This window comes from Emydura macquarii, unplaced genomic scaffold, assembly GCF_026122565.2.
Source record: "Emydura macquarii macquarii isolate MOO-44397 ecotype Brisbane River unplaced genomic scaffold, CSIRO-AGI_Emac_v2 contig_212, whole genome shotgun sequence".
Taxonomy (NCBI): domain Eukaryota; kingdom Metazoa; phylum Chordata; order Testudines; family Chelidae; genus Emydura; species Emydura macquarii.
In genome coordinates this window covers 12,686,566-12,700,344 of record NW_027130349.1, presented here as the reverse complement: position 1 = coordinate 12,700,344, position 13,779 = coordinate 12,686,566, and the positions used below count along the sequence as shown (strand labels likewise).

The following is a 13,779-nucleotide window of genomic DNA, read 5'->3' as shown; positions in this document are numbered from 1 at the left end:
TACCTTTGCTCAAACGAAGAGTTCTGGAATGAGTAGAATGCTTTTTAAATGATAATCACTAACTGTTGAGTTCTGGTTCCAGAATTTTGTGTGGTTAAAGATATACTATAATTAATATAATATAGTGTTACATTCTGAATAACCAAAAATAATAGGAGAAAAAAAATGGAGAAAAAGATTTTAATTTCACTGGATATACAAACTTTGAATAATTTTTTGAATTTAGAATATCTTCCTCATTACTTAGTAATAATTTATTAATTTAGTGTCTTCCACCTGAGGATCTCATATGTTTAGAGATCTTTACACATATTCATGATTTAAGCATTACTATATTCCTGTGAGGTAGGTTATATCCCAATTTTATAGATGAGGAAAATGAGACACATAGATATCAAGTGATTCATCCAAGGTCAAAAAGGAAGTCTTCAGTGCAGCTTGGAAAAAGAACCAGATCTTCTGACTCTGTCTTGTGCCTTAAACACAAGACCACCCTTCTTCTAAAATGAAACGTATAATATTGCAGGCATGTTTTGAATCACTATATTTCTTTCTTAAATAGAACTTTTAATGATTCTGTAGGACAAATACAGTTTGTGATACAATTACCTCGTGTGAAAATGTTGTGAAATAGTTATGAGCATTAGTCAAATATGCAACTCATGGTAAATGCAATGTAAATGCAATTTGTCTTTAAACTTGAGTACTGCCAGGTAGACTGGCCAGCTTAACAAACATACTCTCCTTTTTTCCATTGCAGCATGCGTGTTCCGTTATAATGGGCTCTCGTTTGTCTACCTCGTCTACCTCTTGCTCATTCCTCTATTTTCACAACCCACAAAAACGACGATGCAAGGTAAGAGTTTCCCTGGTATGTTTTAAAGGTACCCAACAGATGTAATATGTACAAAAATCTTGTAGGTGGTATAAGATGGAGTCTTATAGTTATTTCTTCTTTACGCTTTGATTAGTTTGAACTTTTCCTCAGGTACATGAGCAGGTTTTGTAATATGTCCTGTAAGCTCACTGACTCTGGAGTGAGTACTGCCTAGTAACTGATCTGATTACATTCAACCATGAAGTATTCTTTTAACAATTCTTTTAGTTACCTATACAGACATCAGCAGCACACTGATCTCTCCATTAGCATGAGCTTGTCAATTTTGTTTTCAGTTTTACAGATTCAGAGTAACTAAATGCATCATGGATAAAGATATCCATAGGTCATGTAACAATCACACTTCAATTTTAATATGTGAAAATAGGACTCCAGAGATGAAAAAACAGAAGCCATTTCAGAATTAGGATATTTGTTATTCCGTTGGGGTATATTGTAACAACAAAGGGGTTAATCTGTAAAAGTCTGTTCTCAGAAGATGCTTGGCAACAGTATTGTAACTTCAGGATCACTGAAAAGTCGATGAAAATTTCCTGTGGTGTAAAGTAATACTTCTTTTTTATGTTTTATCACTGATATGTATTGTCACTCAGTAGCTTACGGGAGCTGCTATAGTGGGTAGATCTCTGCTAAACTGATCTGAACTGCCGTTTAGAATTCTGCATCTCATGTGGTTTGAATCAAACTCTTGTAATAAAGCAGTGATTGTACCCCCAGTTCACCTTCAGGCTATTATTTACAATAGTATCTCTCATCAAGAAGCATCATTTTATTTTTACTCGGGTGAGTGGCAAGGTGAAGAATAAAAATAAGCTTCTTCTACATGACAGTGAAGGAAAAATGGGCCTTGTTGAGGCTGATACTATAGATTGAAAATGTGATCTAAAGTATTGGTTTTTGTTTTGAATGTCGTGGGTACCATGTGCATGTAGCACACTTCCCCACATTGCACCTCTCTCTTACACTTCTTGGACCACTCTGATGGTTAATGGAAAATCAAACCATTGTATTCAATAAACATCCTTAAAGAAATAAATTAGAAAATCTAAACTTCAAACAAAAACATCTCAAATTACTAGGCCCCTATGGAGGTCTTACCTGAATCAGTAGCATCACATTCATATAAAGTCCCTATAATATCTCTCCGAATACAAGGCTTCTATTAGCACACCAGTCACCCCAAATGGGTCTGCCAAGTTGCATCTGGAGCTGTCTCTTTCCATTTTTAGCCACTAATCTGTTTAATTTATACTCTCATGGCAACCTCCATTTGGTACCTTTCAGGATGGGGTCAATGTGGCGCCGCCTCCTTCCTGGCAACAGTAGCCTTGACCTTCTCCCAGGATAGCTCTTGTCTGGTAGTTTTGCATACTACATGACTAGATTTAATATACATATAAAATCTTTGTTTCTGCAAAACAGTTTACATCTGATCCAGTGTTCTTTTTCAGTTATGTCTGCCCTTCTGAACACTAGATCAGAGAAAACAGCAGCTCTTACTCTTTGAGAGGGAAGGAGAGTCATGCTAGTCGATCTCCAGTTTAAAAGACTCCAGCCTCTTAACTTTTTGAATTATAGTGACTTGGTTGAGTAACAAGGTCTCACCAAATGCATACATCAGGGCACATTAACCAACAAATAACCTACTTACAAATGTTTTAATGAGAAATAACAATACTACTTCTAAAACAGCAACCAATTCAGTGTCTTACATATGCAAATTCAACTGGCAGTTACTCCATTTTACCCCCTCCCCCCTCCTGTTGGTGGCAGGAAACATTTTTCTTTCTTGAATTCACTGAGAAGATTCTTTGAGGAATTTTTAACTTTGTCTAAGTGCAGCCTCTCAACCCCAGGGTACCATCCTTTTTCTCATTACTGGGGAGAAGTAAGAAATGGAAACTTTCAGGAACTTGTAATATTCTTGTTCCGTTTATAACACATGGAGAAATCATCTAAGTACAAATGGTTATTTTTACCAAGTTAAAGTACAGTTTTCTGTTCTAGGCCTCACTAAGCGTTAATGCCAAAACTAGTTTGAAGAATGGGTGGGGAAAAAAAAAAAAGAAATTCAGCTCCAAATATCTCTCATCTTATATACTTATTTAATTTTATGGCTCCTATTACAGTACAGCAGTATTTGAGCACCTACATAAAGTTCCATTAAGGGGGAAGAGAGTCAAAACTAGTCTTGCACTATGGAAAATACGTCCTCACTATAACAATTAATTAATTAATTGACTTTCACCATTTTTTATCGTAGTCAGTGTAAATGCTGATGCTTTTTTAAACCTTCAAAGTAATGTCCAAAATAATATCCTTCCACAGTGAGTTCCACCTGTTAGTTATATGTAGGCTAGAAAATGCATTTAGTTAATCCATTTTACAGTCAATGTGTTGCCTTTTAATTTATTATAATTATTTTGATTACAATAGCACCTGAGGAACCCAACCGAGAATGGGGCCATGCTGTGCTTGGCACCGCACATATAGATAGTGAGGGACAAAGTTTAAAGTCAAAATAGACAAGATATTTAAAAGATGGCAGAAGAGAAGTAATATTAAACCAATTTTACTGATGGAGAACTGAGGCATTGAGAGATTAAGGTGGAATTTTCAAAAGTTGGTAGTTTTCTGTTGACTTTAATGGGAGCAGAGTTAGGTCAATGGTGAGTGCTTTTGAGAGTTCCACCCTAAGTGGCTTGGCTAAGGTAATACATCCAGGGAGTGTGTGGCAGAGCCAGGAATTGAACTCAGGAGTTCCAATTCCCAGTTCAGTAACTTAATCCCCGAACTATCGTTCCTTTTCTTTTATTCTAATACCATCTTCCTTGTGTGTTATGGAATAAAAAGGAGCATTCCTATTTCCATCTCTGTATCATTCTCTAATTCATATACTTCTACCATGGGTCTTCTTAATTTTCCCCTTCCCAAAGGCCCTGTAATTTTAACCAGTCAATTCCCCCAAAACCTGAGTGGCATTAATGCAGTGCTTTGGCAGGAGCCCAATGGGTGGGATTAGTTTATGCTTGGATGCATAAGTGCCCAGAGCAGCCAGCAAAAACAGAAGTGAAAAATAAAAAAAGCATAAAAAGCAAATTCTCAAAACGTTAGGAAATCCCAATCTAAGTAAAACTGTCAGTCATTTTTACAGTGGAAAGTTACAAGGACAGTGAGAAAATGAAACGTTAGTAAATTCCCAGATGTGGGTTAAAGTTTCTCTTAAAAGCACTGAAGGTGACAGATGAGACGGAAGCAGCAAGCCTAGAAGGGGAATACGGGTGCAGCTTCCCAGCTAATATCCGTTTACTATGTTGATTTTATGTGTTTTCCTTTTTTTGCCCTTTCCGTGCCAGCAAGAATGATTGACAACTTAAACATACATTTTCTAACAACCAAATGTGATATTTTTTGACAGTCCTCCTCCTCATCTCATTTGAGTTTTGTTTTATTTTATTTTATACGATTTTAAAACAAATACCTAAGTGGTCAGATGGATGCACTTTAAAACAATCCAATATGTGTCATTGTCAGCAGAGCTTTTTTTGCCAGTGAGGAATGCTTCAAAGAATTTCAGATCGTCTTTCAGTAATTTTATATCATGGTGCACTACACTACTCATCAGCTTGCTATTTAGTGTGATGTCTTGGTGCATTTTGTATTAAGAGTAAAAGAATTTAAAATCCAAACTTAATGTAATTAGAACAGACTGTCTGAGGAAGATGGATGTTAACTTTAAATGTGTGGAATGTGAAGGTTTAAATAACTTAGCCTGTTGACTTTTAAATTGTATATATGTGTATGTATATCTTTCTCTATCACATGTATGTGTGTGTGTCCAGAGAATATAAAAAAGGGGAAAATTTATAGCTATTTTAGCTAGAAACAGCCAAACCACTATTAAATCACAGAGTCAAAAAGTTAAATAAAGCAAACTTTCTGTAAAATAGAAAAAATAAACATCTCACTATGTCTTCATATTATCCTTTCCTCCTTTCCTTTTCCTCTTTCTAGACTTTGCTTTTTAGTCTATACAATATCTGAGTCTTCTCATCTATTTTTAATGTTTCCCTTCAATTAATTTTTCACTGAAGTCTACTTTTTCATTGCATTTGTTTGTTTACTTTCTGTTCTTGCCTTTCTTCCTCTACTTTATTTTTACTTTTGTTTTTTCTTTGTCTATTTTTCCTCATTTCCCCTCTCTCTGACCCACTCCACTCATCCACCCACCACTTCCATTCCCATTCCTCCAGGTCTTTCTATTCACCTTTCTCTTTCACTTGGACCTTCTAGTATTTCCTTCCTCTTCCCCCTAGTTCTTTTTCCTTTGTTGGTCTTCTCTCCTCCAGCTTTAAAGGCCTCACTCACAAAATTACCACAGGTTAGTAGGTTGGCATGAACAAAATCAGTATAGCTGAAATTTTCTTTTAAAAGTTCTGAGAGGGTGCATTATTACAAACAGTAGGGAGTAAATATTACATTGTACATGAAATTCCTTTGAATCTTTCTCTATTTATCTTCTAAAAAAATGTGATCACTAAAATAACTCAATATTAATTCTCATCTCTGTTTTAATGCATACACATTGTCCTTCCTCCACGTGAGTTATGTTCTTGCCCATTGATCTCAGATCTCATCCATCTCTAAAAGGACTTGCCTTCCCCAATTAGAGCTGAAAATTTAAGCTATTCATTTAACTGAAAAAAAATAGTTGAACATGATACTTACTGAAATGATACTCAACCATCTATAAAGCTGGTTGAATACTGGAAAACATATTAACGAATAACCTGTGCATTTAAAATTCATTGGATTCATTGTTTGTTCATCATTGGGTAGTTATTTGTTCAGCTTTACCGCCAATGTTTATACGTCTTTTAAATCAATTACAATGAGGTTAATATAAACACAAAATGTAGCATTCTCTGTGGAAAGATTATAAAGAAGAAATATTGTTGCAGATATCAGATTAGTTAATTTGATTACAGAGGTAGTTTAAAACTGCTTCAGCTAAGTTATCAAGCACGGTAATAGGAGCTGCTCTTGATGCAAATATAATTTTACATTCATTCTAAAACCATGTAGCTTTTAGGTAGTGGTTACTCTTATATAAACAATGTCTGACTAGTGACTGGTTTATTACTTACAGTAGCTCTCTTGAGATAAAGAATAAGTATTAACAGTTTAATAGACCAGTTGCAAACTATAATTCTGTTGTCCTGATTGGGAATCAATGGAGTAGTGTGTTTAAAACAGTTATAATGATACTTATTTTCCTCACAAAAGAGTAGTGTAAGTAAAGTTACATCTTATATTTAAATGCACTTGGCTCGTACAGGAGAAATTACTGAATATCTTTGTATAGGCTTGAGGCATCAGTAAGAAGATTTTTTTTATAGTTCAGAAAATGCTTTTGAGCAATTAAAAATGTGACTTTTACTGGATTGGGCATATGTCCGCTTATAGAACCATGCCAGCCTGCTACATAAACATCCTTTGGCTCAAAATACTGCAGCTAAGCTTGATTTCTTTATTTTTAGTGTTATGAAAATTCCCAGGGGTGAACAGTGGAGTTCGTTGTAACTGACAGGCCAAATCCAGAAGTAGTCACTCATTCCTTACTCAGACAATTTTTAGTAAAAATGAAGCAAGGTCTTCAAGATCTATACTAGCCCAACATCAGAAATCCTCTTGCTTTTCACAAATGGAGAGCTTTTCTGTTGGTTGCTAGTATCATACCCTATTTTCACTGCTTTCCTATCAAACCATTTTGGGGGGAAAAAAACCTTCTTCAAATTAATTTTAAGCAGTCCTGCCGATATGAGAAGCATAGAGGACAATTGCCTAGGGGTCCTGATTTAAAAGGGCCTGGGGAGATGGGAAGATGGATACGTATCCTCCTGTCCCCACTGCTTGTGCTCTTCACCCCTCCTTTGAGCTGAGCTTATTTATTATGTGCCATGCGGTTCTCAGGTGGCTGGGGAAGTGGTATCTGCTACTCAGCTTCCCAGGTTCATTAGTAATCTCTCTGGGAAGTCCGAGGGATCCAGGAAGCTGAGTAGCAAATACCGCCTCCTCAGACACGTGGCAACCTGCATGGCACATAATAAATAGGCAAAAACTTCCGGTGGAATCCCGCTCATACCTCAGCCACCCCTTTCTAGACGTCCACTGACTCTTCTGCCCTTGGGCCCGGAACTGCTATTGGTGGGCCTGATTTTAAGTGAATAGTGTTTATGAGAAGCACTATACTGACAGATCTGGAAATGGAAATTCTCCATTCCTAGCCTGAGCATTTTATACCACAGTCAGCAATTGGACCCTTTGGTGTGTATCAAGCTTTGCAAAGCACATGCTCTAATGTGAGAAGATAGATTTCTGCTTCAGTGCCCATTTACTCGTGACCTCTCTAAAGAAACTCTCAACAGAGATTCCAGGTAGATGGCTGATTTTATGGACACCAGTTTTCATCTTCATCATTGTTTAAGTGCCAGATACTTTTTTGGAGCTGAATAAGACAGAATCCAGACATCACCTGGCCCTGCCTTTATGACCGAAGCAAAGCAGGGATGGTAGACAGGGTAAAGTGGGAAGCCAAAAGGAGGAAATAACTAGGATTTTTATTTTACTATCTATTATTAAATAATTGGTGCTTTTTTGTGATATCCCAGAAAATGTGTCTCTTCAGGAGAGATCACAATGATGGAAAGGGGAGTAGTGTCTTTGCAGACTGGAGTTGTCTAAGAGCTCCATAAATAGGGGACAGCATTGAAGAAAGTATGGAGATGGTTGTGATAATGTGAAATTAGGGAATGAATGCAGGCACTAGAAGCACTTCTGTGCTCTTGGGCTGCCAGAATATGGGCTAAGACCCCAGTTTATTTCACATACAGGTCACCAAACTGCTGTCATGTCATTGAGCTTTGGCCATTCCCATTATGGCAAGGACCTGATAGTGAAAGTCTCCTTATCCTTTTATCCCTTAAACCATTCATAAACAGGGGCATAGAAAACTGTCTGTCTGGAGTTAAATCTAGAGCTTTAAATCTCATTGTAATGAGCAATATTGTACTGTAACTAAATTTATCAATATTTAAGAACATGAGATTGTGGTGGGGCACATCCCCACACCTGTCAGGAAGGAGTTAAAACTCCTCTGGGCACAGTCAGCCTCAACCTGGTGTACCTGTGGCAGTGTTGAAAAGATTTCCTTTTGCTTGATAACAAAGGAGAACTGCTGCTCACAGCTCCTTTACTTGAACTGTGTGGAAGATTTGAGGATTTGCCCCCTAATGAGAAGAAAGAGAACTGTGGATTTGACTAGATGGGGGAGTGGTACCATATAATTGTATGCTTAGGTATTGAATATAGAATAGTAGCAGACATATAAAGCTACCTGCATCTGTTTTTTGCTAAAACTCCTTTTGTTGCCCCCCTTTTTAATACCATTATATTTTAAACAATCATGTTTGATTATGTCATCATAAAAGCAGGGGGAAGAAAATCCAGGAAATCATTAGGTATGTCTCTTTATTATAGTGATCAATCTAAAGATGAGAGGAATTCCTATAAAAGCAGCATGTGCCAGTGTTTTAAAAAGCAATTGTGGCTGTTTTCAGTTACTCTGCTGGTGATACAGCGCTGCTCAAGATCATACAATCACAGTACGGTACTTCAAGGCCTGCCCTGAATCCACCATGTACAATATTGCAGGAAACCAGAGGATGCCTGAAGGAGCACTTAAAAATGAGCTCCAGACTGAACTAGCCATCAGGCCAGGCTGTGACAATGGCATCTTTTGTTGTTGCTTTAGTTGCAGCATGGCCTGTTCATCATAAATTTCCTCTCTGTTAGAAAACTGTCTGACTTGTAATACTTGACATTTGTCTGCTGGGGTAAACTTCCTTCCTCTCAAGTAAATAAACTATATTTATTTGTGGTCTCTTTTCCCTCCTTCCTTCCCCAATTTTGCTTCACACAGTATCTATCTTGTTTAACATGTAATCAGGTGAGAATGGAGGTGGTTAGAGGTAGTGCCTATGTATTTCCCAGATTAGACACCCTGGAATGGCTGGCTGCTGTTTTCTGTTTCATTTGTCAATGCGCTTCTCACCCTTCAGTAGAAGGGAGTAGAATGTAGTGATGAGGCTGATCAAAAACTGGCAGTAGAACGTAATATCACATAAATGTATGTTTATAATGACTGGCTTGGACCAAACCACAGATCCGCCCCTAACCTGAACTTTGTGGCTGGCCCTGTCTCTGTAATGGATGGAAATCTTGAATTCAGACACCCTGGAATTTGAAGAAGTTCAAATGTAGGTCCAGATTCGGCATCTTGGTCCCATTTCTAGTATACATTTTTAAAAATTAAAATGAAGACTGTATTGTGCAGCACTGGTCCATGTAGGGAGGGGGTGGGACAGGGTGGTTCGGCTCTGCATAGCCCAGGGATAGATCCTGGAATAGCTGAGCCTCTGGAGTCACAATTCCAGGGCCAGCCCTAGACCAAATGGCGCCCCTTATGTCTGTCTTATTTCAAATGTCTGTCTTATTTCTATAGGCCACAACGAAATCAAGGCAGCCTCTTATCCAAGTAGTAGCAGTAGCGATGGCCATCAACTGAGTTTGTAATGCCTTGCTTACAATGTTTACTTGGAACAGGATATCATGCCAAACCACAACTGAGACTAGAAATTTGAAGTCGGTAATCTGGTTTGCAAGGCTAATTGTCTTGTGTCAGATTCTGGCCTCGTCTTTATTTGTCTGCACCAGTTCCATCAGAGCCTTGTAAACCTCAGTCACTTGGTACCTCGCTGGCCTTTATGCTAGCAATGCGGCTCTCCCAGTGAGTGTCACTTAGTGCTTCACGGTCAGATTTGTAGCACTGTCTCTGAGGATCTTCCACCTGATAAATGATTCTGAAAAAAGGATGTATATCCTGTGCAGAACTCCAAACAGATACTATATCTAAAGAAGATGATGCAGCATCTGACACAACCAGCCTGAGGGCAGCCACAAGGCACAAAGAAAGATCTAGGATTCAGCACAAGGATCCTTGCCTGGACGCCACCGTTTCTTCCCTTCATGTTTGCGCCATTGTCATAGCCTTGGCCATGGCAGTCCTGAAGCTTTATTTTATTCTAATTCAAGACATTCATAAATAGTTCTGTTAGGCCTTTTCCCGTAGAATTGTCCACAGACCAGAAATAGCGCTCCTTTACTTGGATACAGCCATCCTCATCGTCAACAAGTCTTACTGTAAATGGTATCTTTTCACTGTGACTAACTTCAAGAGTGCAGTCTATTGCGGTGTAGTACTTGGCTTTGCCGAGCTGCATCAATAGGTTATCAAGCACCTTTCTTGTCATAAGGTCAATCAATTGGTTTTGCATTGTTTTGCTGTAGTAAAAATCCATATCTTCTTTATGAACTACTCGACATAGGTGCACACGCATGACATTGTCATATTTTCCAAAGAGCTGTACCAAACTGAGGAAATTACCATTATGTTCAGTGAACAACTTCTCCAATGAGCCCTGGAAAGTCAAATTATTCTTTGCAAGGAGGAGGGTAATTGAGTTCAGATGCTTGAACATGTTCCTTTAATGCTGGATTTTTACATTAATAATGTGCTGTTTTTCTGCCTCTATGCATTTATTCAGCTTGAACCTGGACTCGACCTCCATCCATTGGTTGTAAAATGGCTGGGTGACTTTTTATGTTGCTTCAGAACATCAGCTAAGTTATGTCAGTAACTGTACCTGGAAAGCACAAGCAACGATTTGACATTCTTGTCAAATAGTTTGCCACAAAAACAGAACACTGTCAGTTGATTTCGAGTAAACTAGCCTACTTTGATTCATTTTCTCACCATTCTTGAGCACTTTTTGTCAGTGTGACTTTGAGAAGTGTTGCTTATGTTCATTTATTGGAAACGTCATATCCTTAATTTTGCTCGGCCCATTCAAAATTGTACAACCAATATCAGCAGAGTTTAGGATCGCCCTCCATAAAGCAGGTTCTGATGTGTCTATTTGTGTTGTGCAATTTTTCTCACTGCCGTTTCTGTCATCATGGGAGGCTGATTCTTCTTTTTCATATAAACCAGATTTTTCTTTATCAAAACTCTCCTTTACCCCACCAGGAAAACTGTATGGTTCTCCATCACTTTCCTCACATTTCCATTCTTATCGTTAGATAAATCTGCTAATTCTTTAGTAATAGGACTTCCGTCATTTACACTTCATACCTCAATTTCTTCTGCACTGGAACGATCACTAAGCCTGCTCTATGTTGTTCTGTTCAGATATTTTCCCATCAAATTTGCAGCTTGCTGCAAACTAGATTGCAACTGAGCTTTTTGCTTCCTATACTGAGCTCCTGAAGGCTTCTTCAGGGATATATTTTATTCTCTGAGGGGGAAAACAGACAGTATTAGGGAGAGTAAAAGTCTGTTCTGCAGTCTTAGAAAGTCATCAAGCATTACATGTTAAACATGGCAAAAAAAAGTAACAGTATTTCTTTTATATTTTATATATCTTAAATAGGGATTTGATAGATATCTCTGGTCTCATTAAATGTTCTTTATTACTCGCTACTTACACTCTTCAAGTCTCAAAATACAAGTATTCTATCACAATTACATAATAAAACAAGGTTCAAAATATCACAGCTGGTTCTTGCTTCACTTCAGTTTAGTTTTTATATCTCACTGACTGACTGACTGATGCCCTGCCTCTTTATATACCTGCAAGGGCACGGCTAACAACATTCTAGGAGATTCGAGGTAAACGTAGTTCTCAGAAAGTCTGGAAGGTGTGGAAAGGGAGAGAAAAACTCTCAGATAGGTTCGGTTTGGGATATGGGGGGTCGGCGAGACAGTGATGATTCTAGGGGTTTGCTTAATCAATAAACCTTTTATTTTGTAATAAACAATTCTATCCTTATAATAAACAGTTCTATTTCTATAATAAACAGTTCCACAGCAAGCAATTGCACAGCAAACAGTGATAGCAAAGGGCAGGAGAACTCCGTGTGTGAAAGGATAAAATGCGCCACCCAAGACTTTAGCGTTTCATGATCTCTCCGGATCAACACATGGCTGCCAGCATGTGACACTAGGGTGCCCGGTTTTGGAGTTCCCCAAAGAAGTTACAAGACAAACACAACAGAGAACAGTTAACCCATACTCACAAACATTATGTACAGGTATACCATGTTGGCCAAATTCAGTTGCCATTTGCTTTAGATACTGCAGACGGGAGAGAGCCGCTTTGAGGGATCAGTTCGCAGCGAAGCGGGCTGGGGAAGATGTGTCAGCCTGCCGAACTGACACGACCAGGAGATACGCGGGGTGCTGAGTAGATTCAATTCCTCTCTGCTCTCTGCTACCTGGGTTTGAACTTTTATAGTTTCCTGCGGTCAGCAGAAGCTAAGTCCCGTTGGTTGCTATTTGCCGCATGACCTTTTAAGGTCATGGCTTGGAGTTTAGCCAACCAGGTGCTCATGATTTCCCAGGCAGGTATGGATCAGCCAACCAGGTGATTACAATTTTCCCGGGCAGTTGCTAACCATGCACAGCAGGTGAGGTCGCTTCATCCCCTTATAAGGAGGATAGGTACGTACGGCTCGTGCTGCTGAGTCAACCCTCCCTAGGCTGCTTCTTTATCCACGGGGGGGGGGAGGGGGAGGAGGGGAGGGAGGTGCACGTGGCGCTGCAGATGCCACTATGTGATTTTGTCTCCACAGAAGGTTCCATGCGATTCTGCCAAGGTCCAGAACATTCTAGGATGTTAGTGAAATGAATCCATGTACGGAATACCTGAAACATTTTACTTCAAACTTTCTATTTTCCCTTTTGTCACTAACAAAAAAAACAGCCCCCCGAGCCCAGCACCCCCAAGACCAGCACCCAAGGTGGTTGCCTGGGTCACCTGCCCCTAAATCCTGCTCTGTACAGTGCCTCCCCAGAGAGCAGGGACAGATACCTTCCTTTTGACTGGTCCAGCTTTGCTTTCCCTTCGGTTGCCACCCAACTTTTTTTCCAGATTTGTTTCTGATTTCGGTAAGAGTTCCTTCAGTACCTTACTTCAAGAAGAAATTATGAATTCCTCTTGGTGACAAGTACCTGTCCCTGGCAGTCCTATAATAACAGAGCATTGAGGAGCATTTATGTTAATTATCCTTCCATGTGACTTTTGACCTTCTGCTACTTCCTTATGCTGCCTCAATCCTGTACTGCTAAATGACACGTGACATTGGTACTTTCTGATTTTAATGAAAATGGCTTGACAGTTTTTTAGATCACCGAGGGCATTTAGGAACCTGAAAATAGACAGTGGGGAGAGGAAGAGAAGAAAATTAAGTCCCCATTAGTTCTTCTGATGTTTCCTTTTGCCATTGTCTGGATCTACATGTGTAGCAAATTGTTCAAATCATGGGCACTGAATGTTCAATTAGAAAACTGTTCATTTACAAGCAGTCAGAGCAAATATTGATTGGTTTGGATTAAATTATTCATGATGATGCACTCTTTTGCTAGTGTGTTTATATGCTTTTATGACTGTTAACGTGGATTGTACTAGTTAGTAAAATAGTGTTCAGCAGGCTGGTCTCTTTTGTTTATGCATATTAGCTGAGCTGAAAACAGTAATATAGTGCTGATTCACTTGTCTTTACATTTGAACAGTAGTAACTGATTCTGTCATTAAGCCAGATGTTGTCCATCAAATATTTATCATGTAGCCATTCCAAAGGCTTTTAAGGGTCCATACAAACACTGCTGATAAGTAAGAGAACAGAGCTTTTTTTACTAATTTTTTAAAAATTACTCAGGTTTGAGTTCCAAGAGTTTTTAGGCTATTTCATTTAAAGTTAAT

At 38.7% G+C, this 13,779-nt stretch overlaps 1 protein-coding gene across 1 annotated transcript in view; it reads left to right on the top strand.

Annotated features, from left to right (window-relative positions):
* PIEZO2 (piezo type mechanosensitive ion channel component 2) overlaps positions 1–13,779 on the top strand; it is a 427,523-nt gene that overhangs the window by 91,774 nt on the left and 321,970 nt on the right. Inside the window, 1 exon segment of the mRNA XM_067547859.1 lies at positions 761–856. Within this exon segment, the coding sequence (XP_067403960.1) occupies positions 761–856 (96 nt within the window).